This window comes from Protomyctophum bolini, assembly GCF_963924005.1.
Source record: "Protomyctophum bolini genome assembly, chromosome: 16".
Taxonomy (NCBI): domain Eukaryota; kingdom Metazoa; phylum Chordata; class Actinopteri; order Myctophiformes; family Myctophidae; genus Protomyctophum; species Protomyctophum bolini.
In genome coordinates, this window is record NC_137877.1 from 5,342,960 (window position 1) to 5,367,771 (window position 24,812).

The 24,812-nt window shown below is 40.6% G+C and overlaps 3 protein-coding genes across 6 annotated transcripts in view; 1 reads left to right on the forward strand and 2 right to left on the reverse strand.

Annotated features, from left to right (window-relative positions):
- Window positions 1-24,275, forward strand: part of il17d (interleukin 17d) — a 121,206-nt gene extending 96,931 nt beyond the window's left edge. The window contains exon 3 of the transcript XR_013965545.1: window positions 23,979-24,275. The gene's annotated coding sequence lies outside the window, so the exon portion shown is untranslated. The remainder of the gene's footprint in view (window positions 1-23,978) is intronic.
- phf11 (PHD finger protein 11) lies at window positions 790-18,984 on the reverse strand. Of its 3 annotated transcripts, none has more exons than XM_080785173.1 (18): window positions 18,752-18,984; window positions 16,081-16,185; window positions 15,854-15,987; window positions 15,732-15,754; window positions 15,371-15,453; window positions 13,161-13,231; window positions 10,631-10,680; window positions 10,496-10,545; window positions 10,298-10,320; window positions 8,085-8,140; window positions 7,168-7,250; window positions 7,026-7,060; window positions 6,868-6,902; window positions 5,488-5,543; window positions 4,923-4,992; window positions 2,755-2,895; window positions 2,585-2,656; window positions 790-2,199 (listed from the first exon to the last, which is right to left on the reverse strand). In XM_080785173.1, the coding sequence occupies exons 1-18, from the start codon at window positions 18,887-18,889 to the stop codon at window positions 2,123-2,125; spliced, it is 1,302 nt and encodes a 433-aa protein (XP_080641299.1). In that variant the 5' UTR covers window positions 18,890-18,984; the 3' UTR covers window positions 790-2,122. The 3 variants fall into 3 exon arrangements, with proteins under 3 accessions (XP_080641299.1, XP_080641298.1, XP_080641300.1); XM_080785172.1 differs by having other exon boundaries at window positions 2,755-3,069; XM_080785174.1 differs by lacking the exons at window positions 790-2,199; window positions 2,585-2,656 and having other exon boundaries at window positions 2,864-3,069; window positions 5,484-5,543.
- The window catches only part of LOC308331074 (guanine nucleotide exchange factor DBS-like), a 72,513-nt gene continuing 67,351 nt past the window's right edge, over window positions 19,651-24,812 (reverse strand). Inside the window, exons 28-33 of one of the 2 annotated variants that reach the window (XM_080786213.1) lie at window positions 24,574-24,633; window positions 23,304-23,378; window positions 22,181-22,290; window positions 21,743-21,855; window positions 21,053-21,156; window positions 19,651-20,782 (exon numbers count right to left, since the gene is read on the reverse strand). In XM_080786213.1, coding sequence (XP_080642339.1) covers window positions 20,703-20,782; window positions 21,053-21,156; window positions 21,743-21,855; window positions 22,181-22,290; window positions 23,304-23,378; window positions 24,574-24,633 — 542 coding nt within the window. In that variant the 3' untranslated portion in view covers window positions 19,651-20,702. The remainder of the gene's footprint in view (window positions 20,783-21,052; window positions 21,157-21,742; window positions 21,856-22,180; window positions 22,291-23,303; window positions 23,379-24,573; window positions 24,634-24,812) is intronic. The other variant, XM_080786214.1, reaches the window with a different exon arrangement.

A 24,812-nucleotide genomic window follows, 5' to 3' on the forward strand; every position in this document is an offset into this window, starting at 1 on the left:
CCCTCACTGTCACAAATCTGTCTATACTCTATGGCTCTGGTATGGACGTCCAGATTTGAATATGTAGTCATTGGGGGGATGTATTTGTGCAACTTGAATTGTAGATACAAATTATTAATATAATTATTATATTAAATAGAAATGTTAAGTTTGTGATGCCTAAAAACAAACAGGAGGTGGTGACAAAACCCAGCCCTGTTGTTGATTACTTAACCCATTCTGACCTGAGATCAGATTCATACGAGGTTTCCACTGGACACACACTGGTCTGATTAGCCCATTCTGACCTGAGATCAGATTCTAAAAATGTCAGTCGTTCTTCGATTTTTCAAAAATAGCAGACCTACAAGCTCATAGCGCGCCACTCGGTGGCGCGCTATGAGCTTGTAGATCTGCTATTTTTCAATAGCTAAAGCATAACATGACGCTGACACCAAAACGGGTTCCCGGTCAGAATGGGTTAATGCCACTGTGCAACTGGTCTCTTGGGCTGACGAGGAAGCAAATGAGTAGAACATAATTATAGCTTTTAGTTCTAAAAATATTTATATAAATCTACAAACAGAAAAAAGAAAAAGCTAATCCACAAGCTCACAACTCATTGCATTTTAACACATGCGTGCTCCTCAGATCGTCCAAGGAAACTGGAGTCGGGTCTCCACCAGTTTGTTGTTAACCGAGTTCTACTTGAAAAATTATGAGTACTTCCATCACTCTCAAATCCATTCATAGCCGCAAATATTTCCACAAATGTTTCAGAACATTTATACGCTTGCACCACAATTTTTACAAAGTAATTCCATGCTTTAATGCAAAATACCAATGATAAAAAAATAAAAATGGTACATTTACTTTGTCTTCCCTTTTCGTAGTAAAAGTATAAAGAGGATTACTGAAAACTTTCATGGCTAGTAGTACAGCTGTTGAATGAATATATATATATATATATATATATATATATATATACACACACACACACACACACAATATATACTGTATATATATATAGAGTTAGTCAGTGGAAAGCATGCATTTCAGAAATTTGCCAAATACAGAACAATGTGCGATTGAAGAAGAGAAGAAATGCGTTCTAGTAAATCAAGTTTACCAAGGGTAACTGGACTAAGCATCAGATACTTGTTTACAGCCAGGCCCACATGGAGCATTTCATGGTAGAGGTTCAATGCCTTGTCCAAGGGCACTTCAACGGTGGTAATTTTAACGTGTCGGAACGCTGATTCGAACTGGCGACCTTCCGGTATCTAGACCGCTCCGCAATCCACTCGGCCACCGCTGCCTCATCAAGATTAACATCTGCCAACTGAGCAAGACTAACAGTTTCTTGAAAGATTAGAACTTTTTTCAAAATGTGGAAAAGAAAAAAGGTATCAATACAACTATTGTATATTTAACATCAATACACGCAGGGTATTTAAACATAATACAATATCAACAATATTTGCTATTGTCATACTGATGAAGATCCACTAGGATCGAAACCTTTTTCTATAACCCATTCTGACCGGGAACCCATTTTGGTGTTAGCATCACGTTATGCTTTAGCTATTGAAAAACTGGTAACTGGTATTGAATTCTGGTGTGCGGGCCCTATACCTCCTTCCAAACATTATTTGTATGCCAAATCAATCAATCAATACAAGATATGGTATATTTAACATCAACATTACAGTAAAAGTGAAATGCATCAAATATAAACTGATGACACGCAGGGCAGGTTTTTAAACATAATACAACCAGTAAGACGCGCAAACGCGGGAAGCGAACGCAGCTCGTACATATTTGGGTTTTGGACGTATAGCTGCTTTGGGGACTCCTTATATGGTTATGGCTGAGTCATGGTGACGTAATCACTCAGCTCCATATATGGGCACAAAAGCGGGACAGACAGACACACACACAGACAGACATGATCTGCTAGGTCTCATAGTAAGTGCTCACTGCGTTCCCAATAACAATATTTGCCATTGCAGACAGTGATATGAGGCTGTATACAGTATGAACATTTTTTAGTGTTCTTATGTGCCAGACATATCTCCCCGTGGAGATGTCTGCATTTGCCATCTGCACCTCCACTTTCTTTCCTTCTTATTTCTGGACAAGCTTATCTCCCCATGGCTGACATGATCCTTTTCATGGCTGCTTCTTCTATCTGCACCTCCACTCTTTTCTTCTTAATTTCTGGACAAACAGTAGTCATTTCAATTCCATATACCTTGAGTTAAACATTGTAAGATATGCGTTTATTTTCTTTAAATGTCTTCTAAAGCATGAGTTTTCTGAGTATGTACTGTTTCTACAGTATATCAGTAAGGACCCCCAAAACTCATGTGTAATTGGCCGCTGACCCCCAACTGAAAATATGTTCCAGGGACCCACCCGGAAGCAAAGATTTGAGTTAAAAACGTTCGCTCTAAAAGAATATATATTCAAAGATTTGCGCCACATTTTCACGATTTTTCATAATAGCAGATCTACAAGCTTGTAGCGCGGTACTCAGTGCCACGCTATGAGCTTGTAGATCTGCAATTTTGCAAACAGCTAAAGTATAAGAATGGGTTAATACCTTCATCCTGCTTGGCCACAAGCACTGCGAGGCTACCAGAGGCTTCCATCACTCTCAGAGCCATATCGTAATCTGTCAAACAGACATTAAAGAACTTCATTTTAAGGAAATCCCATGACAATATCCGGAGACGAGAACAGAATTTCCATTCTTTAACATAATATCGTTACCTTCCTGGCTGGCCTGATTTGATTGAATCCTGCCGGAGATGTCATTTAGCTCGTCGATGAAGTCAGTGAAGATGGCTTTTGTACGCCCTGCCTCGTTGAAGTCCTTCCAGAAGCTGGCGGAGTCAATGGCAGGCTTCGGGACTGAGGGAAGGGACACAGAAAAGGAAGGGGAGGGCTGTAAAGAAGAGGACAGGGAACTTGGAGGTGCGTCGACAGGAGAGTGAGGACGGTCCGCAGGGTCAGTGGAGCTCGCGTGTGGACTCTGTGTCTGTGGATCTGGACTGTAGGTGTAGCCAAGACTCCCAACACTGGACCCTGAGAGGAGAGACCCGTGACATTACTCTGCATCTACAAAGAACCAGTGTTGTTTTTGGAGGCAAATTTTGATTTTAGTTTTAGTCACATAGTCTCTCTAGTCATAGTCATAGTCTCTCTAGTCATAGTCAGTCGACTAAATATCATAAGATTTTAGTCGACTAAATCTAAAGTTGATTTAGTCGACTAAAATGTATTTTGGTCGGGCCTTGATGGCGTCGTAATGACACGTTTTTTACACTTTCTGAAAATTGCCGATGTAGAAGCCTTGTACATCGGCTATTTCCAGAATGCAACCAATTGTAAAATGACTTGTACTGGATCTCTTGTCCACTAGTCCCTTCCGAATATTTTAGTCTAGTTTTTATTTGTTGACAAAATTGTCAGTATTTGTAGTCTTAGTTTTAGTCATCATAGCTTAGTTTTCATTTAGTTTCTATTTAGTTTTTGTCAGTGAAAAATGGTAGTCGACGAACATTTTCCGTGAACAGCCAGACAGTTTTTAAGTTGCTTGATTCAGTATTTAGATATTTGATATTGGCCTGGGCCGTGGCTCAGCGGTCCAGGCACCTTGGCTGGTAGTCCAGTCTGGCAGCGTGCCACATGTTCGACTCCCGATCCCGACGGCATTTACGGCATGTCTCCTCCCCCCCCCATCTCTCTCCCCATTTCCTGTCAGCCTACTGTCTGTCCCTCTATAAAAAATATAAAATAAAGGCGAAAGCCACAAACAAAAAAAAGATATTTGATATTTATTTCATACAGACCGAATTGTAACTTCATGACACACATTTTCTTTGATAGTGAAATATCTCTTTAATTTAAAGGACCGTAACAATGTCAATACATGTCCTTGTCCACTCATCAAACGAGATTCTTGTGTTATATATTTTCTCAATTGTCAAACTTTACTTCCCCGCTTACCGCTGCAGAAAGAATCCTAATCCAGGGCGCTCTCCGTGGTTTTGATCTGATCTGATTTCTGACTTCTCATCCGCCTCTCGTTCAAAATATGAACGCTTTGGGTTATTTAGCGATATAATGGAAATGAGAGCACGGTAGGTAGAAATATTTCTCCCGGCAACCCCAGAGCTCCTATTTTGAAGGAATCCCGGGACTGATTGTGTTAAAATAAACTGCTAGATAGGTTGGAAATAGGTAAAGTTGTCCTTTAACTATTGAGCCAACTTAGATGGCACCTCTCCATTTCCGTTGTGTTATATACGGTATATAGGCCACTGCACTGGTGTGGAGACAAGTTTCCAAATTATCCTGCAGTTAAAACAGGCTTCCTTCCGTCTTTGGTCCAAACTTGAAATGTCCTCTATGGTAATAAAATAAAATGCTTTCTTTGTACATCACAGTTAAACTCTGATTTTGTTATACGATTTAATGAAAATAAATACATACCTACGCTTAAATGAGTGATTCATATTTGAACTGGGGACCCCTCTCAGGTCCCCACCCTGACAAACACTTGGAATTCGACTAGATGCCCTGCCCTGGGGGGATCCGGTACCAACTAGCATTGCTACGTAGTTTTGTTTCTGTTCAACCTTTACCATACACTGTAGATTGCACAGCCAATATAAAAACGTTTTTATAGGAATCACAATTTAACCCATTCTGAACGGGAACCCATTTTGGGTGTCAGCATCATGTATTTTTGAAAAATCAATAGAACGACTGACATTTTTTTAAATCTGATCTCAGGTCAGAATGGGTTCATCAGACCAGTGTGTGTCCCAGTGGAAACCTCGTATGAATCTGATCTCAGGTCAGAATGGGTTAAAACAACATAATTGTACACGCTGGATAGTGCAGGTGATGGTGTATTTGAGTAAGAACAATACCCGTCATCCGGGAAGATTCCGACTCCATGCAGACCGTCACAGGGAGCAACAAACTCTGAGATTCTGCCATCTGAAGAGACACAATAGCAACGTTTAGTTTGCATATGTTATATTTGTTCTAATTGTGACAACTTGTGAATGTTTGTTCTAATTGTGACAACTTGTGGAGAAAAAAAAATCATGCCAAATAGTGAACTGGTTTTCTGAAAAACCCATGTTTCTATGTCAGTGTTTCTCAAACAGTTTCATGTCAAGGACCCCCAAGAATATCTGTAATTGGCCGCCGACCCCCCCCCCCCCCCCCCCCCCCCCCCATCTGAAAATATGTTGTTCCAGGGGCCTCCCCAGAAGCAAGAATTTGAGTTAAAACGTTCGCTCTGAAAGAATATACATCCAAAGATTTGCACCACATTTTCACAATTATTCAAAAATAGCAGATCTACAAGCTCATAGCGCGGCACTCAGTGCCGCGCTATGAGCTTGTAGATCTGCTATCAATAGCTAAAGTTAAAAATAATGGTTAAAACACTAAAAGGGGTTCCCACCCAGAATGGGTAAAACTCACTGGAATGTCTGTTTCATTGGCATCTTCACAATCGTCCTGGCTTTGACACTCATTACCTGGGGAAAGCGTAGTATATTAGTCTTAGTTTTAGTCATCATAGCTTAGTTTTCATTTAGTTTCCGTCAGTGAAAAAAGGTAGTCGACGAACATTTCGGTCGACGTAAACAACATTGGTACCAGGTTAGGTTTGTCATTGTTCTAATCTATCCCCTACATGGAATATACTGTAGATGTCACAAGTAGGGATGCACCGAAAGGGAAATTCTTGGCCGAAACCGAATATACCGTATATTTAGGTTTTCGCATTTTCTGAGTGTCCTTTGTAGCCCGACGATCAGAGATCTCTGCCTACTGATATATCCTGCGATATATATTTAATGAAAATTTCAATGAATGTGCTAAATCTGTGTGGACACAATATCCAGGGGGAGGGGACACACACAAACAAACAAACCTGCAAAGACTTTAGGGCAGTCTTCATATTAGGCCAGTGAAATGGTTGGTTTGGGTTACAGTGGGTGTAGTACCAGTGTCGTTTTTGACAGCAAATTTTGATTTTAGTCAGTCTCTTGAATAGTTTATTTAGTTTTAGTCACCTGGAATGTTTTAGCGTTAGTCTAGTTTTAGCCGATCTACAAGCTCACAACGCGTCGTGAGCTTGTAGATCGGCTATTTTCAGCATGCAAGCAAGTGTAAACTGACTTATACTGGATCTCTTGTCCACTAGTCCCTTCCTAACATTTTAGTCAAGTTTTTAATTCGTTGACGAAATTGTCAATATATTTAGTCTTAGTTTTAGTCATCATAGCTTAGTTTTCATTTAGTTTCCGTCAGTGAAAAAAAGGTAGTCGACGAACATTTTTCGTCTCAGTCGACGTAAACAACATTGGTACCAGGTTAGGTTTGTCATTGTTCTAATCTATCCCCTACATGGAATATACTGTAGATGTCACAAGTAGGGATGCACCGAAAGGGAAATTCTTGGCCGAAACCGAATATAGGAAACATTTGGCCGAAAACCAAATACCGAATATGATTAATATTATATATCTTTTTTTCCTACCATTGCCGTCATGGCCGTACCTTAAAGCTACCTGATTTATGGCAAAATAAATGGTTATGGCAAAAACTTTACTTAAATAATAATCACTATCATGGGTCCATAAAACATTTATTCAGCTCTTTTGAATGCATTAATTGCATACACTATTCGGTGATACATTTTCTGCCTATTCGGGCCGAAACCGAATGGGCCGAAAATGCATTTTTAGCCATTTTCTGCGGCCGAATATTCAGTGCATCACTAGTCACAACTAAGGCTATCATTGGGGGAAGATCTCTGATTCGTCTCACTATAGGTGAGGCAATGTGAAATCGTACCTGAGGTGGAAGCACAGACATTCTCAAGATCATTTCTGTGAAGAAATAATTTCTCATAGTCATTACTCGGTCCAAATCTTCATAGTGTATTCATTAACATTTAAAATGTACTTATTAAAGTACAATATTTCATGAAGGAGGGATTGCTTATAGTATACCTCAATATGGTATAGTCAATATGAGTCTCTGGAGTCTGGAGAGAACATTCAAGACCGTGAGAGAAAACAATAACAGATTTAGTTTTTGATTGACACTATTAATCTGGAGAAGACGGTAAAACCCACTGAAGAAAAGACATACATTTATCTTTGCTTTGGAGTCTTCTTCGTCCTCCGACTCTATGGGGGCGATCATGTTCAGGCTTTTGAACGATGTGTCATCATCTATGATAAGAGAAGAGAAGATAAAACGTTGTAGTGATCCAAGAGCATAATTCAGGTGTCATAGCAGAAACCGTAACAAGGTTGAAACACAGGGGAAAAAAAGATAAAAATTGAGTGCTACAGCATGGGGTCAATTGCCTTCATATTCCTCCAGTGGTCATCGGGGGTGCCCTTCTACCACTGTAAGACGTTTCAAAATGATATCTCTAGTCGGTGCCACCATTTTGTTTTTGTGGGGCAATAATGGAGGGTTAAAGATTTGTCATGCACTCATGGAGGCTTGATATTATGATTTTGTTCCTGGTACAGCAACTTTTCTAACGTTATGTTATATATACTTTTTGTCCATAGATTGTGCGTAGCTGGTTTTGTACAGATTGCGCATAGCCCATAATTATTAGATCTATGCATAGCATATTCTATTTTCTCAACATTCCTATAGCTGTAAATGCCAATTGCCCATTACTCGTGGTAATTAGTTACTCATTACCCAATTGAAACCAGAACACACTCTCTCAACATGACGTTTTTCAGAAAACTCTAAAAAACACAACATTTTTGAAAAGTCTTGAAAGTATTTGAAATCTTGAATAACTTTGTATTTCTTTCACACAAATCTTCTCTTCTGGAGGTCCCTGGCACAACATTTCAGAATGGGAGGGTCCGCAGCATTTGTTTACAAATGGTACTGCCGTGCGATTCAAACTGAATTCTCACAGTTCTAACATAGTGTAGCATGTATTTGGCGTAATTCACTGCCATGTCAGCCTCATCCTTCAGTGAAACCGTGTTTGTTGATTGAAAATAAAATGTCACTGGAAGCAATAAACTAACCAGAGCTTGAAGATATTTTGCGCTTGAATCCAACTATGGAAGGAACCTTATCCTGTCTGTAATAGAAACAGGAAATCAGTGTGGGACAACACAAACTGACCAGGTTAACGCCAAGGATTTAAGGAGCAAGAACAACTACAGCCAAAAGAAAAGGAAAAGCAAGGCAAGTTAATTTACATAGCAACATTTCAACAAAGCAAGTGCTTTACATAAAAACATTAAACATCCCAACATTAAGACAGTGTTAAGTCATTGCGTGTTAAGAAAGACGGATGTGATTTTTTACATTAAAAGCATGTATTGTGATATTCTTTTACACAAAGCTTCAAGTCCCGCCCGCGACGAGTGGCCCGGAAGAGAATTCCCCATTCATTTTTCCCATAGATGTTTCAAAAAGTATTTATTTAAAGACCTTTTAAGCCTCGGACAAAGCCAACTCTTCCTGTGACAAATCATGACAACAAACACAACGTTTTGGGCCGATCAAATAATTAGAAAGAAGAAAAAAAGGCCAGGGTACAACACTTTTTTTACCAGCTGCGAAGCAGAGCTGGTCTATTTTCTCTCAGGTTGGTACTAGTGGCCACCTATCTTAATTTCTCATTGGCTGCCGCAGTTGGTAGTGGCGACCCATCGTCTTGATTGGCTGCCTCGTCGTCTCTATAGGCAACCGGACCCTTTTTGCCTCTAGCCGACCTCTCAGCCAATGGGATAGCATTGCAGCCAGCAAGTTGCAACAACCCACTAGTCTTGTCCAATGTTATTTCACCAAGGGATTCTAGTCTGTGGACCCCCGCGCCGACCTCCAAGGGGACCCACGCTGTGCCTGCGGAGCCCCACTATATCGTGCGATATATGATGGTTTGGAGAATGGGCTACCTGAGAGTGTACAAATACAACCAAATGGACCCATAGGAGTCCATTTGTACAGTCTCATTTGTAGTAGGCTACACTCTCAGAGTTAGTCACCTGGACAGATCCTGTTGTTTCCACACACACACACACACACACACACAAATACTTATTTAATTTCATAGCACAATTCTGCATATATAATAAGGCAGCTGGTAATTATGACTATAGAAATAGGATCGGGCAGGAAAGCGCGCTCGTCTCAAAAAAGAATCTACGGGTGCTGAACGAAGACCCGAAGGGGTCGAAATGTTTTATCTCTATATGAAATAAAGGAGCTCAAGACCTGGTGTGCGAACTTCATCTCCTCTCAATTATATGACGGTCATGAATTCTTGTTTTACTTTTTCTTATTTCTAATTATTTGATTGGACCAAAACATTGCGTTTATCGTCACGATTTGTCACAACAAGAGTTGGCTTTGTCCGAGGCTTAAATGTCTTTAAATAAATACTTTTTGAAACTTCTATGGGGGAAAAAAAATGAATGGAGAAATACCCTCGTAGTCATGAAAGGGGGCGGGGCTGCGTCGACAACAAAGACAATAGAAACCCAAATGAGGAGGAGGAAATCGAACTGGATAAGTCACACTTCGAAGACAGAACACAAAACATGCTCTAACAAGACATGGAACCCGCAAGGTAGAAGGAAGAGAGGAAGGCCTAGGGCCGATTCATACTCCTATTTTAGAGCCGAATAAAAGTCGGTTTGCTGGCAGCGGTGGCCGAACGGTTTGCGGAGCGGTCTTGATATCGGAAGGCCGCTAGTTCGTATCCATTCAAATTACCACCGCTGAAGTGCCCTTGAGCAAGGCATTGAACCCCTACCATGAAATGTTCTATGAGCAGGGCCTGGCTGTAAACAAGTTCTTGCGCTTAGTCCAGTTACCCTGGGTAAACATGATAACTTTGCTTTGCTTTTGGTTCGGCTCTGTAGAGCCTACAATGTGACGTCATTTGAGGTTCGGGGGGCGGGTACCGTCCTAAAGTCGGCTCTTCGGTGCTGCTGAAAATTTCTGACGAGCCGAAATAATTTTGTCACTACAGCGCCGAAACAGCGGTAAAATAGGAGTATGAATCGGCCCTTAGAGCGACCTGGAGAAGAACAGCGCGAGGGCTGTCATGGCAACAACTGGAGCGGAGGGTACAAGTCCGAAGGGGAATGAGGAGTTTCCTCAAAGGCCTATGTTCCTCATTAATTACTCTGGACCTGGAGTATTTAAGTCCAGAGCTTAGCAGGATGCAAGAAGATTATAGAACAGCCAATTTGAGCATTCACATGCCTCTCAGCATAACACTGACCTGCCATTGGAGCTCTGCTTTCTCTGTTTGAATAGAAAAGCTCAAATGAGTAAACTGACCTTTTCTTTTCACTGAATTAAGTAGCATACAGCGAAATACATTTAATTGACTGTTGGGGCAGAATGCTGCAGGCAAATGTATACTCTGTTGCAGTGTTGCCTGACCCCATCCACAAATGACATTTGTTATGAAATGTACCTTCAAAGACGAGTCACTGCTGTGGGCAAGTCCAGCTGCTTCATCCTTACCTATCATGAGAAAACAATGTTAACAAGCACCCAACGAGTTTTAACTCAAAGAGAAGTTAAATATTGGTATATATAAATCACATACCGTTGGGCCTTTCCGCGTGGGACTGAGGTTTGTGTTCCTGACAGTACAACCTAAGTACAAATATGGACAAAATGGTCAGGAACGGATATACAGGACACACTGTAAACAGACATGGAAAATAAATTAGATGTATACATTTTCACTGGACTCACGATTCGATTACGAGTCACTTGTGAACGATTTCATTCGATTCAATGATGCATCAAAATCTTTGCTCATGGCTATTTTTGATAAATCGGCAGTGCTTGGTTTTTGGAAAAACCTTTGCTTTTGCCATTTTCAACAAGGGTGCCAATGCCACATGCCAACAAACACAATGTCATTTTACAGCTAAACATTACACTAAAGAAATGAAGAATTACCACCCGAGTGAAAAACAGTTGCACTCCATAAGAGGTGATGCAAGACATATGAATCAAGAATGCAGAATCTTTTAATTGTGGCTAACATTTCGGCGGGCCCCATGCACCCCTCTTCCCCTCACTGTTTATGTTTTTTTCCCCAGTTTTCCTCCTTTTATGAAGATGTCCTGTTTTTAGTTATATAATATAAGTATATTTTGTACGTCTCTAAATGTTCTGATGAATTGAAAATGGTGGACCCTATTGTAAACAAGTGTAATGATTTATGGTGTCGACAGTTTTTTGTATCGAGTAAAGACAATAAGGCATTTTTGTTGTAGCCGTGAAATAATAATGACTACATGGAATTGCATTGATTGAAAAATGTATTAACAGTTTGCAGAATTACAGTACATTTCAAGCACAAACTCAATACAAAGACTGTTAACTGTGAGTGGTATAGGATATTTTTGTTGCTTATGCAGTATATTGTGTGCACTCTGTGGTATTTGGGACGTGTGACTTGTGTCTTGTGAGACACCACGCGCAATGGGACACTGTCTGTGACAATCGACATCCTATGTACATTGTTATAACTCACATGACCATAGAGTGATGCTATATGTCAGACTAACAACACACACCCACACCCACACACACACACCCACACACACACACACACACAATGCACGCACACACACCCATTATATTCAGAACTATATAGGAACTATGCAAACAGCCATCTGGAGTCATACTCGAATTGTCATCTCATGGAAGTAAGCTGTCCAACTCTGTTTACTTTTGTTGAACTCAAATGGGACTCCTTAGCAACTAATAAAGATTCTTGCTGAGTAATATACAACGCATCCTGAGGACTTCTTCTTTTCAAACGATTCTACAGTGGACGACCCAATTAAGCATTACACTTGTTTACAATAGGGTCCACCTTGTTCAATTCATCAAAACATTTAGAGACATACAAATAGAATCTCGGTGTGTGTCTGTGTCTCTCTCGAGCACAACTGTAATAGACTGACCTATCGACTTAGTTCGAGTTTGCTGACGACCCGACATAATAAGGTTTTCACACAGCATAGCAGGGCACTTAATAAACATGACAGTAGCCTACTCTGGCTGGATGAAGGCGAATTCGTCCTTCATCACGATCTGGATGAGTTCGGGTAGTTCCCCCTTGAGTTCTTGAATTGTTGCACACACCGCACTTGAACACCGGTCACTCAAGGTTTTCCGACGGGGTATGATGGAATCGGCGTCAACCACGCCATATTTAGCTCCCATGTTGATCAGCGCTTGGGCCACCTGGAGGAATTCTTTACGGCTGACGATATCAACCAGGCGAATGTCCAAGCAACACATGTCCACGAAATCATTCTCGAACTTTGATTTGACATCCGGTGGTATCTTTTTGCGAATGAAGGAAGATATAGGGCTTTGACTTGGATCCCGCGTTCTCGATTTAGCACAAGCATGCCTTACCAATGCAGATGTGCCCGTTTTGTGGCTATCATACGCATAAATGTTGTTGCAACTGTTGCATATTACGTATCCGGCACCTGACTCGTCGGCAGCATTAACTATTTCACTAAATCGGTCCCAAACCAAACTTTTCCCCTTCTTCCTTATTGTTTTTAACTCTCCATTTTTAAGTTTCTGTCTCATTTTAGCTACTTTTGCCTCCATTGTTGTTTGAAAATGCAAGGACCCCGCGGACTTTGGCTGACTTTGGCAAAGAAATTTGCGGCTAATTCGTGCCTGTCTGAAAAATGATTCTTTGCTCTTTGTTGATTATTATGCTATTTATTTTAGGCGTATGTTATGACTGGGTGGGTTGGGAGGGATTCGTGTATTATTACTTGCAATTTATAATTGAAAATGGACCCTTGAAGCCTCATGCAACATTGGTGTCCGAATCGTCCCCATCTGCATCGCAATAATGCATATGCCTAATGTAAATGTAGCGATTATATAATGCATTGCGACCAGTCTATGATTGCGATGCAGATGGACGAGTCTGCAGGAATTCTGTATTCATTTAGAGTACACAATTCTTTGTGTACATACAATATGTGATCTTCTATCTTAACAGATAGAAGATCACTCACATATTGTATACACAAAGAATTGTGTACTCTAAGCATTACATTTATTCTTACGTTACATATACTCACTTAACAATGTCATCATTCAAACTGTCTAAGCGAATGTTCTCTTCTCTCTTATTGCAGACAAGGCAAATGACCTGAAAATATAAAGAAAGAAAAGAGCAATGAACAGGGCAGCAATTAACTGGCTGCAATTTGTCTATGTGTGCTTTCTTGTGCATGCTGTCAGTAGGATAGGGAAGTTACGTCTGTCATTTAACAAACATTTTTCACACACTGAATATTTGTCACATTTTGTAAATTCATCTCAGACCCACCATCCCTCCATATTTGAACCTTTTACTTTCTTGTTCTCCTTGTTCGATAGCAATTTCTCCAAGTTGTATCATGAACTGCAGTCAGGGTTTAATTAATTCATGACTACAAAAAAAAATGCTAATACAATTGTTATACAATAAAAGAATAAGAATACAATTCTAATACAACTCTACTGTGACTGCAATGGATATCCTCACTCACATGATCAATCACACAGATTGTAAAGACTATTAAATAGAACAGAATGAATAGACTGGCATCAGCACAAGTTAAATTATAACACAGGGCTTAAAACACACATTGATTTAATGATTATAAAAAAATCTATAAAATGCATTGCTGTATGTTTTTACCTCAGATTTTTTAAAGTTTCATCACCATGTTGGGATCCTATTTGTCTTATTCATGATCAGTTAGGGCTAACCCTAACAATGGACAACAAAAATGAATTGTAGGCCTATTCTATAATTTACTTTGAACATAGGCTATGCAATAATGTGTCTAAGTCCATGTGTTTTAATTACATTTATATCTCTTATTAGTTATATCAGAGTGTCCACCCTGAGACTGGGAGGTCGGGTTTGATCCCTGGCTGGGTCATACCAAACACCAAAGACTGTAAAAATGGGACAATGCCTCCCTGCTTGACACTTATCATCATTGGATTGGGATACCGGTAAGTCCCTGCCACATACTAGCGTCATGTCCACTTGTCCAGGGGGTGTACTTGTACTGTACATCATGTCCAGGGGGTGTACTTGTACATCAAGCTGCCTCACACTAAAGGCCTATTCATAGTCTGGATTTTCGGTGGCGAGGTGACCACCGCTCCGGTGGTGAGCTGACCACCGGAGCTGAAATAACGTTGAGCGGTGGTGAGTAAAAACAGAGAGAAGGGCTGGAGCGGTGGCGGTAGTTTGCTCTTCACCGCGGCTCGTGACGTCATGTTGTAGTTCGGTGGTCACCTCACCACCGAAAATCCAGACTATAGGAGATAGGCTCCTTCTCTAAGGGCCTTAACCCATTCTGACCTGAGATCAGATTCATACGAGGTTTCCAGTAGGACACACACTGGTCTGATTAACCCATTCTGACCTGAGATCAGATTTAAAAAAATGTCAGTAGTTCTTCGATTTTTCAAAAATAGCAGACCTACAAGCTCGTAGCGCGCCACTCGGTGGCGCGCTATGAGCTTGTAGATCTGCTATTTTTCAATAGCTAAAGCATGACATGATGCTAACACCAAAATGGGTGCCCATTCAGAATGGGTTAAGGCGCGTTCAGACTTGGATGGTTAGAGCGGTGCAATTACATACAAAGTCAATGCCAAGACGGGACGAGCCGAGGTGAATATTTAAATTCAAGTCTGAACCATAGACTGTAAAAAATATGGTCAAAGCGTTCTCCGGGTCTAACATGAACGTAAAATGAAGCCCGTCAAGTCCTTGTATTGTAAGTCGCCATCTTTCTAGATCCGTTTGGGCCCAGCTGGCTCATTGGCTGGCCCAGACAACGAGGCGGGACTTCCCCCCCTTCTTCTCCGTTGGTTTTTATTTGACTCGAGTGGGAGGGGAATCCCGATCATAGACTGTAACGGTAGCCACGCCCCTCAGAACATACGCGACTTTATGGTCATTTCTTTAATAAATGGGACCATAATTTTCCAAAAAGAATATTATGACATTAGAAATGAGACTTTAAACTAGTGACTGGAAGCCGAAAGTATTCATGACCATGTTTATTACGGTAATACAGTCTAGGTGAAGTTGGGCCCAAATACATGGACTTCTATGGGGCTATGGGTTTTTCTGGGTCCAATGACAGCGCCACAACAGGCCATTATATGAACTTTCAGGAAATCCCGATTTCCTCAGTGGCTTCACAAAATATCTGTCTGACTGCCCCCCTGGTCTGAACGCACCTTTAGGGCTCTGCAATGTTTACTTAGGCTTACATACCTTAGTGCTACACTTTGTAAGTGCTTTAGAAGTATCACTATTTCTAGGTGAAGAGGCAGGTGCGTTGGCCTCGCTTTTGATTTCTGCAAGTTGGAAAGAGGATAGGAAAAAAAGTCAATAGATAAATAGTAAATACATAACATTGTTGTATGACAGTGTCACACAAAAGTCACACATACATAAGTTGTGAAAATAGCCGATGTTGAAATGTTGAAAGTGAAATTGGTCTGTGGGTTGATAAATGTTGAACTAATGAAAAGTATTAAGTCAAGAGCTTGTGACTAAATCACATTAGAACACAGGTTCCACCTGACAGCTTAGATAAGTAACATAAGTGAAGAATAAAAAATACATCACTCACTCCTGTGTTTGCAGCAGAATAACCTGAAAAATAGAGTTTTTTTAGAAAATTGAATCTTTGAATTATGTGATGTCATGTACATGAACAAAATATATTTTAGAAGATAGATGAAATGGACTAACACATATTTCCCTTTGATCTCATCCTCAATGGCCTCGGCTCCATGTTCAACAGCACATGGATAATGGTAGGACGACTTGCAGCGTTTCACTTCACATCCAACTGTGGCACACTTTACCTTACAGCCGGCACAGCGCTAATGTAAAGAAAAGGAACATTGCATTCAGAGAGCAGATCAATCGGCACAGTGTGAAGTTGAGTGCTGTGTGAAAACGATAATGGACTTTACCAGTTTATTTCCTCGGTTCACCTCTTTTTTCACATCCTTCACGGCAAAACCAAACAAGTCATCAAACTCTGGTGAATTCTGGCAATAAATACCAGATGAATACAGCTGCAAAACAGACAAATAAAGAGCTGTATCACAGATGTAATTTTAACTTGTAACTTTTTCAATTAAACAAGTTATTTCTGATATAATCTTTCAATGGTATATTTACAGAAACATAGTAATTTAGTAATTGAGTTCATTGATGCAGGCATGTAATGTAGTACATTTGCTAACATTTCTGTCATGAGTCCATATTTATAATGCAATACCGGTATATGTTTCTGACTGACTCTGTAATGGTGCATATCATACAAATGCCAAGATATAAATTAGTATGTATTTAAAAGCTTTTCAAGGGAAGAGACATTACTTTGTATCACTATGCAGTATGCATAGACAAATAGTTCACACAAAGTCCCACAACAACTTGAAGTGTATCTTTTCAGTACAAAGATTGTCCGTACAGAGATGGAGTACATAGTTACCTGCATTTCATTGATGCAGGCACGTAATGTACATTTGGTAACATTTTTGTCATGAGTCCCTATTTATAAAAGATTGTCCGTCAGTGGCCATTAATTAATGTACTGGTTTGCCTGCTACTGCTAGCAAATAGCAATAGTGTCACTATTGATCTGGCGGTCCTGGGGTATAATATATATAATATAACATAAAACATTTTAAACCATACCCGACCGGTACAATAAAATGAAGACCAAGACAAATGAAATAATGGAAAAAAAAACATGTGTAATTTCTCATTCTCTGATACTGAAGTACAAGTGTTCAACCTTCATCTTGTAATGTTTGTATCGATTCTGTCTCTGCGCCCTGTGCTTTTAAGGTCTCAAGCACTGGACTGAACTTTAGCTCTAGTTGCACTTTATATTTAAAAGGTAATTAATGATCTGTATCTTGTGATAATGTATAGGTATGTCTCTTGTTGTTGTTGTTTGTTTACTGTATTTTGTCTTTTAGAGCTTTTATTATCTGCTGTAAAATGAATTGCCCAGCTTGGGACATATAAATAAACTTGACCTTGACGACTCCAAGACCTCATAGAAGGACAATTTCCATCGATGAATGCTAAGGTGAGGTGGTTTCCATCTCATTACAAGCCTTTTCTTTGCTGCTGTTAAACTGGTCAATAGTTTCAAGGCCAGAAAGTAGTTTTTTGACACTCAGTAGGCGTTCCCGCATAACGTTCCCTCTATAACACTCTTCTTATGAAGTGTTAAGCTTAGAGATGAGTCATTATTTAATAATAAAATGTGTGGTAAACAAGGTATATTTATTTCTGACATCATTATGTCAGACAGAAATAATGCAACTTTGGCCCAAATAAAACTCCTGAACATTCCCACAACATATGTATTGCACATAATAAACTATTTTGAATTTTCCCATGGCTTTTTGCAGACATAAGGAATTATCCCATGTGTGGCCTTTCACTCACTTTATTATATATTTTTTTACTTTACTCTAAGACAGTATGGCACTCTGAAATGAAAGTAATAATACTATTTTTGTGAACGGAAAACAGCAAATGGCAAAAAGATGACAGCTTACTGTGGAGCAGAACTGCATTCGTATATTGTGTAAGAGTATAAAGTTTGCAATGAAGGTGACCTTGAGCTTGAGACTGACATCAAGCAGTGTGGACTGACATGGAAACAGCTGGAAAAGAAGGCCCAGGATAGAGGACTCTGGCGAACTGTAGTCAACGGCCTATGCTCCATAAAAAGGAGCGATAGGCATAAGTAAGTATAAGTAATAAAGTTTGCAACCCTGCAGCAATAGAGGGTATGCGATTGCTCAACATCATCTGATCGTCTATTCTAGTCATGGGTTTAAGCTTTTCTATTATTTTAAACTGTTGAATGAGTCGCTTGTTCATCACCAGTCTCTCCTCTGCAGTATTGATTGGTATGTGCCAAGTACTGATGGGTGTTTTTGTCCATGTTATTGTAATAGTTATAAATTAACACACACACACACACACACACACACACACTCCAATAAAGGGTATGCGCATGCATAAAGTGAATGGCAAATCGAGTGGCAGGAAAAGTGAGTTTAACATTGTTTAATACAATTAGATATGACTTTTCTGTTTGGATGTATGGGCTGTCAAGGCCAGAAAGTAGTTTTTAGCCACTCAGTAGGCATTCTATAGCCATTCCTGCATAACTTTCTGGTTTGATGATGATGTCATGCGCATACCCTCTATTGGGGTGTCTGTGCCCCCCCCCCCCCCCCCCCCCCCCCCTCTGAGGGTACTCCTTTTGTTTTCCTGTATCCTGTGTTCTAGTGAATGTTTGGAGTTTGATACCAAATCCAGGAGAAATTGTTAACTGTAAGTGGACGACCAATAAAGCATAGCCCTACAAGCAGAACCCAATGCTAGAGAGGGGCTAGCCCCTCTCGGAACCCTCCGAAAGCTTTTATGATTGGACGTAGCTTTCTGAGTCTACAAAATGTCAGAAACTTCAGTACCATTTGGGTTCTGCTTGTGGGGCTATAGAGAGGGTCCACCTGTTAGATTCAATTCTATCGTAGGCTATTCTATACAGTGGCAAAAGAAAACGTTGCTAAACGTAAGTAAAGTGAGTAAGTGACTCTCTCTTACCAGACAGTTTTGATGAGCCGTAACATCGAGTTTAGTCGATAGTGGTCCAGTTACCTTCGTCTCCTCACTTCTTTGACAAAGCACGCAAACAACTCGACCGTCATCGATCATCCTCATCTCTAGTATCTCTACGGACATGATAAATTGTTTTAATGTGATTACTTTACCACATTATTTCGTAGTAACGGTAAATAGGCGCAATAACAGAGCGATGTATTCACAGTGCTAGTGTGCCACAACTGTCAGCGGAAGTAGGTCCCGTTTGAAAAATGAAAGCCATGCTCGGATTGGTGTTTTGTTATGGAGATTGATCCCTGCTGGTGGTTGGTTGTTTTTATCATTTTTGTGTCATGGTTTCCGGATCCGAAAAACGCGCGCCGTTTCCGTTCCTTGAGTACACTTTTTGTGGGACAGCGACCTCTATTGAGCGGTCTGGAGAGGGGCCGATTCGTTTGGATTCGTTATCTAGTTATAAAATTGTGTTTATTTTTTGTGTCCGTTCTATTTTTGTAAAGCAACTTTGTGTCGGCTATATGTAGGTCTATAATATTACTTATTAACTTATTATCATGACCATGCTACTATAGTACAACAATAAAATAAAGTTGACATTTTAATTGGATGTGGATATTGGTTCAAAAAAGGTTGAGAAACACTGACAAGCGTGCGCACCCACACACGCCAAATAAGTAATTTAATATAGCCATAATTAAATTACAATTTGGAAGTATTGCATCTCTTTCTCCCTCCCCCCCTGTCTCTCTCTCACACACACACACAAATAGAGGAATATCAGGCAATGAATGAATTATTACAAGTCTTTTATGTAAAAAACAATAGACACGTCACAAGTCAGTGACATACCATACATAATGTACAATATAGCATCTCAAACATTTCATGACGAACTGAAATTAATGAACAATATCTACATTCATAACATGATCCCTCCCGTTCGGGAATAAGTTAGCTCTATACATTGATATCTGATTATTCACATTAGACGACATCTCAAACTGTTCCACATATACACATACAGACAAATGTGTCCCAAATGCACACTTTGATGCCTGTGAGTGAGTATATAGCTGGTGGAGGAACAAAGACATCTTTAAGGACAGATGATGAGTCAAACTGAAAGAATGAAATAAATACAAGACAAGTGAGACAAGATTTGTGACCCTTTTTCCTTTTCCTTCAAATAAATATGCACTTCTAAAGCTGTGGATTGCAGTGTGATCTGTAACACTGGAGCAACATTCTTGAAAGCTAATCAACTCATTCATTTCATCCTTAGTTACATTTCTTATTGGGTTTCGTTTTTACAGTTCAACTCAGCATACTGTATATGCAGAAACTGTTCCACGCAGACCTGAAGCTGAGGCACAGAGCGAGACGGGAAAGAGCCATCCAAGAGAAGTGCCTCTGCATTTCATTTTATGTCCATACTAATGTGATCATTATTAGATGCACTAACCGAGATCAGTCCCGCTGGTCCACTCGTACATCTATTACAATCACATGGAATCCGCAGGCTTTAAATATAACAAATGGGCAAGTGTAGGAAAAGAACATGATCTGATCGAGCCCTGACTCCTGTCACCATCCTGAAATATGATGCACTAAATCAGAGGTTCTCAGACATTTTTAATTCCAAGGAACGCCGACGGTCTCCAGACCCCACACTTTGAGTACTATACGCAGGCCTACTAGATGATGATCTACTGAATCTCCTCCCCATGATCGAATCTGTGAAGTGGATTACATCAGGCAATACAGTATACCCCATTTGTTGTAACTTGTGTGTGTTTGTGGCATGTGAAAACAAATTACAGTCGTCAGTGCGTGGAATTGACAAGGTCGTCGGAAACCGATTGCTGGGATTATGGATTGCGTGCCGGGGTGACCAGTGGCGCATGGCCAGAAGGCGGAGGGAAGACTTGATGATGATTCAGGACTTGATGTCAGAGAAGCTTGTATAGGTCTCACTACAGCTGGAGGATGTGCTTAAGTTTCCAGACCCACTGCCTTCTGTTGCGCGCACACACACACACACACACACACACACACACACACACACACACACACACACACACACACACACACACACACACACACACACACACACACACACACACACACACACACACACACACACACACACACACACACACACACACACACACACACACACACACACACACACACACACACACAGAGAAAGAATGATGTCAGTGCAACAGTCACGTAAAATCTCACTCTATTCTGCTCATATACTGTATGTGTGTATCGTTTCAATACCTGAGCTAGTAAGGGACTGACGGGACTTTGATTCTCCAATTAGAGTGAGCAGATCGGCGTCAGCAACCCAGCACTCCTTACTCGTCCTCAAGTTACGCACAAACCTGCATTAACACAAACACCAGAAGGAAAAAAAAGCACATGAAATCACTCAGTTTTGGTGCAGCTTATACTGTATATTATGAGCACCCAAAAGTAAAACTCTTGTAGTTTCGGCTCCTCGGCATTGTAGTGCTCAGCGATAACAATAACAAAGAAATAATTAAGAATAGCAACAATAGTAAGTAGAAGGTGAAGCATAATATGTAATGTACACAGTAGTATGTACATTAGCACACTTTGAGGCGCAGGTGCAGAGTGCACATAGGTCCTACTTAACCCATTCTGAACGGGAACCCCTTTTGGTGTTAGCATCGTGTTATTGCTTTAGCTATTGAAAAATAGCAGATCTACAAGCTCGTAGCGCGCCACCGAGTGGCGCGCTACGAGCTTGTAGGTCTGCTATTTTTTGAAAAATAGAAGAACGATTGACATTTTTTAGAATCTGATCTCAGGTCAGAATGGGTTCATCAGACCAGTGTGTGTCCAGTGGAAACCTCGTATGAATCTGATCTCAGGTCAGAATGGCTTAAGTATATATCCATGTGCGCACTGCGCTGTACAGTATGTGTAGTCTATATAAGTTCTCACCACTGTCCCTCGTCTCCCTCTTCGACCAGTTGCACCATATCTCCACTCTTGACGGACAGCTCTTCAACACCACCTTTTTCATAGTCAGAGACCACGGTATACTTTCCTACACACTATTCACAGTAAAGGTAGAGAAACAGAAAAGGATTAAATTAGCTCTAGAGTCATAATAGTGTGTGAGCGTGTGTGTGTGTGTGTGTGTGTGTGTGTGTGTGCGTGTGTGTTGATTTGTGCATATAATGTGAAATGATTTGAGAAATCTACTGATGGATTGAGTTTTAGCATCTCTCTCTCTCTCTCTCTCCCCCACACACACACACACAGACACACAGACACACACACACACACACACACACGCTCAGTCACACACACACACACACACACACACACACACACACACACACACACACACACACACACACACACACACACACTCACAAGCTTCTTAGGTACATCATCCTCAGGGTCAGAGTTAAGAGGCTCCTCTGCACTGGAGTAGCCATCATTCTCCTCTGGGCCATCTAGTGACAGGGAAGCTTTTGTCCAACCTTGTGGAGGAAAGACAGACATGTACTTAAATTAACATCAAAGGGAAGTAGGACAGCGCCATCTTTTGACCAGTTAAGGAAAGATTGCCTTTAGAGAGAAATCCAGTGAAGTAAAAATATGGGAGATGCCTGTCCCACAACCTCTACCAAGAAACCATAACCAAAAGAAAGGACAAAAGCATGCAACTAAAATAAATCTGAACTCTTGGCCCAGTCATTTTCAAACAAGAAAGACAATGTGAAAGGCAACCCTTTCTGTATGTTAATTTTCAATAGGAGTGCCCTGTGATGGGATAGGACTGTGAAGGACGGTGGAGGACTTGTGAGGAAAATATCTACGAAAGGTTTAGATAGAAGCAGCAGCCTTTTGGTGAAACCGTGTGATCCATATATGGAGCCACTGTACCTCTCCTCTTTGCCTGCAACAGATTAGAAGTGCTGAGCCACCTGACCTTGCTCAGATTGATGTAAGGAGGACCTGCATCTGAAGAGTTCATTCAAACACAACAAGGATTCAACCGGTGTTGGCCCAACTAAGCGTCATCTAGTGGAACTACTACAGACTCATTTGGTCCTTGATCCGTGAAAGAAACCACAGTGTTGCCATATCATAATGACTAATATATTCTTCATGCACGACTCTACTCTTTCACTTGACAAAGCGTTGCATTCACACGCTTTCGCCTGGGAATATGTATTTTTTGTCGACAAAAATAGGTTGGGTTGAGAATTTAGACTTGTGTCAGAGCCCCATGAAACTGCACACGCGCATGCATGCACACACTGGCGCACACACAGGCTTCTGGACACTCTGAAGCCTGATTTATTATTGGTGTTGCTTGCTAAATGTTCAGCAAATATAATGTTAAGAATTATTAACAGCATTATGATTATGATTTTCACTACAGCTACACCTGAGATGAACTGAAATGGGTTTGATATCTGTGAAAGTCATGGCATTGAAAAAAAGAAAGAAAGAAAAGCCTGGCAGAATATTTATCAGCATTAGCTACCTTTGAAGCCGAATGGAGTAGGGTCACTCCTAATCTCATGGCGTTTGGTCTTATGTTCAGGGCTTGTGGGAGATCCTAGCATGAAGAAAGCAGAAGTACGTAGAAGCAGGCAAGGGATTATTGAAGAAGATGAGAAAACGTAAAGTAGTGTTGAATTGGAATTGGACATATTGGAAATATGATGGACTGTATTAACATTAACAATATTGTTTTTCTCATGGCAAGGCGAGCTCCTGCAAGTTTTTACAAATAATTTAGAAACAAGGCAGATATTACCAAGACGCATTTATAGCCCTCGGAATGCTAAGGTACCTCCCATGCATTTGCACAGCGGCTTCCTTGTCGAGGCAGTTGCCGGGACTACTATACAGTCATTAAAACAGTTTTAATTGGGATATGATCTCATGTTGCCATATTTGGTAACCGCTTTAGAAAAGCAATAACTCATGCGAGGCCATGGTTTACTGTGATTTTAGAACAGATAAGGGGGTTTTCATACAACGTCCCTTAGGTGTTCTTCTAAAATCCATGGAAAAAACCATGTCGTCTTGTGACATATATTGCTTTAGTAACTGATCTAACCCAGCACACCCTAACAGAAGATAGATGGAGAGAAATGAAGGGATGTGACACAAGACGGACAACTACAATTCTAAAGAACAACACCCATAATAGAGCACCGAAGTCCTGACGTAACTCGCTCATCCCTTCGATTCCCCTGGTTCGCGGAAGTAATTTCTCTATGGAGAATAACATGGGGTGATCTTAATATCGTCTACTATAAGCGTTGTGGTCCAAAAATAAACAAGCTGTCTCGGCGTTATTGTTAGGGAGGTGTCTCTGTATCGTTTGCAACAGTCAGTCACTCATATATGATACAGTCTGCTTCTAGCGAAAATCTAACTAATTCAGCAGCAGTAACATTAGCGTTTTCTCTCAGTCAGTTGATTCTTCATATCCATATGAGTGAAGCGGCCGGGGTGACATGTTTATTTTTCAAACACAGTTATTGTATGAAGCAATCTAAAAATCCTCCTATGGCGATTTCAATGCAACTAAACAAATACATGAACCTGGGGACTGACGCCCTCTACTGAAAGTGACGTCAGACTTCGGTGCTCTATACTGAACGGAAGATTCGAAAGGTGTACATTACACATACAGTGATTATTTTGAGGGAACGATAAGCAATGTGTCAGCAGTACAGTAACAATACATTTATAATGCTCTGACTAAAACTACGTGATGTCTATAGAGTTGCATGGTATACCTGCAGAAGGAGGCAGTGTCATGGGCAATGTTAAGCTTTTATCATCAGTCGTTGACGACTCTGTGGAGGGAAGCATGCAGGTGTTTGATCTGTTGAACTTCACTTTTACTGCCTTAAATTCATGCTGTGATTCTGGGCCATTAGGAGGACTTCAGCATGACAAAACCACATGACTTTTAGGGGGGGGGTCATTATTTTGTTTAACCCATTTGGGCGGGAACCGCTTTTGGTGTTTTAAA

Excerpts from the sequence above, each read along its gene's own strand:
- phf11 (XM_080785172.1), bottom strand. The coding sequence starts at position 18,889 with ATGTCCGTAGAGATACTAGAGATGAGGATGATCGATGACGGTCGAGTT. Across the intron at positions 16,186-18,751 it reads CGGCTCATCAAAACTGTCTG|CTGTATTCATCTGGTATTTA; the intron begins GTAAGAGAGAGT and ends TCTGTTTTGCAG. Across the intron at positions 7,061-7,167 it reads ACTCCAAAGCAAAGATAAAT|ACTCCAGAGACTCATATTGA; the intron begins GTATGTCTTTTC and ends TGTTCTCTCCAG.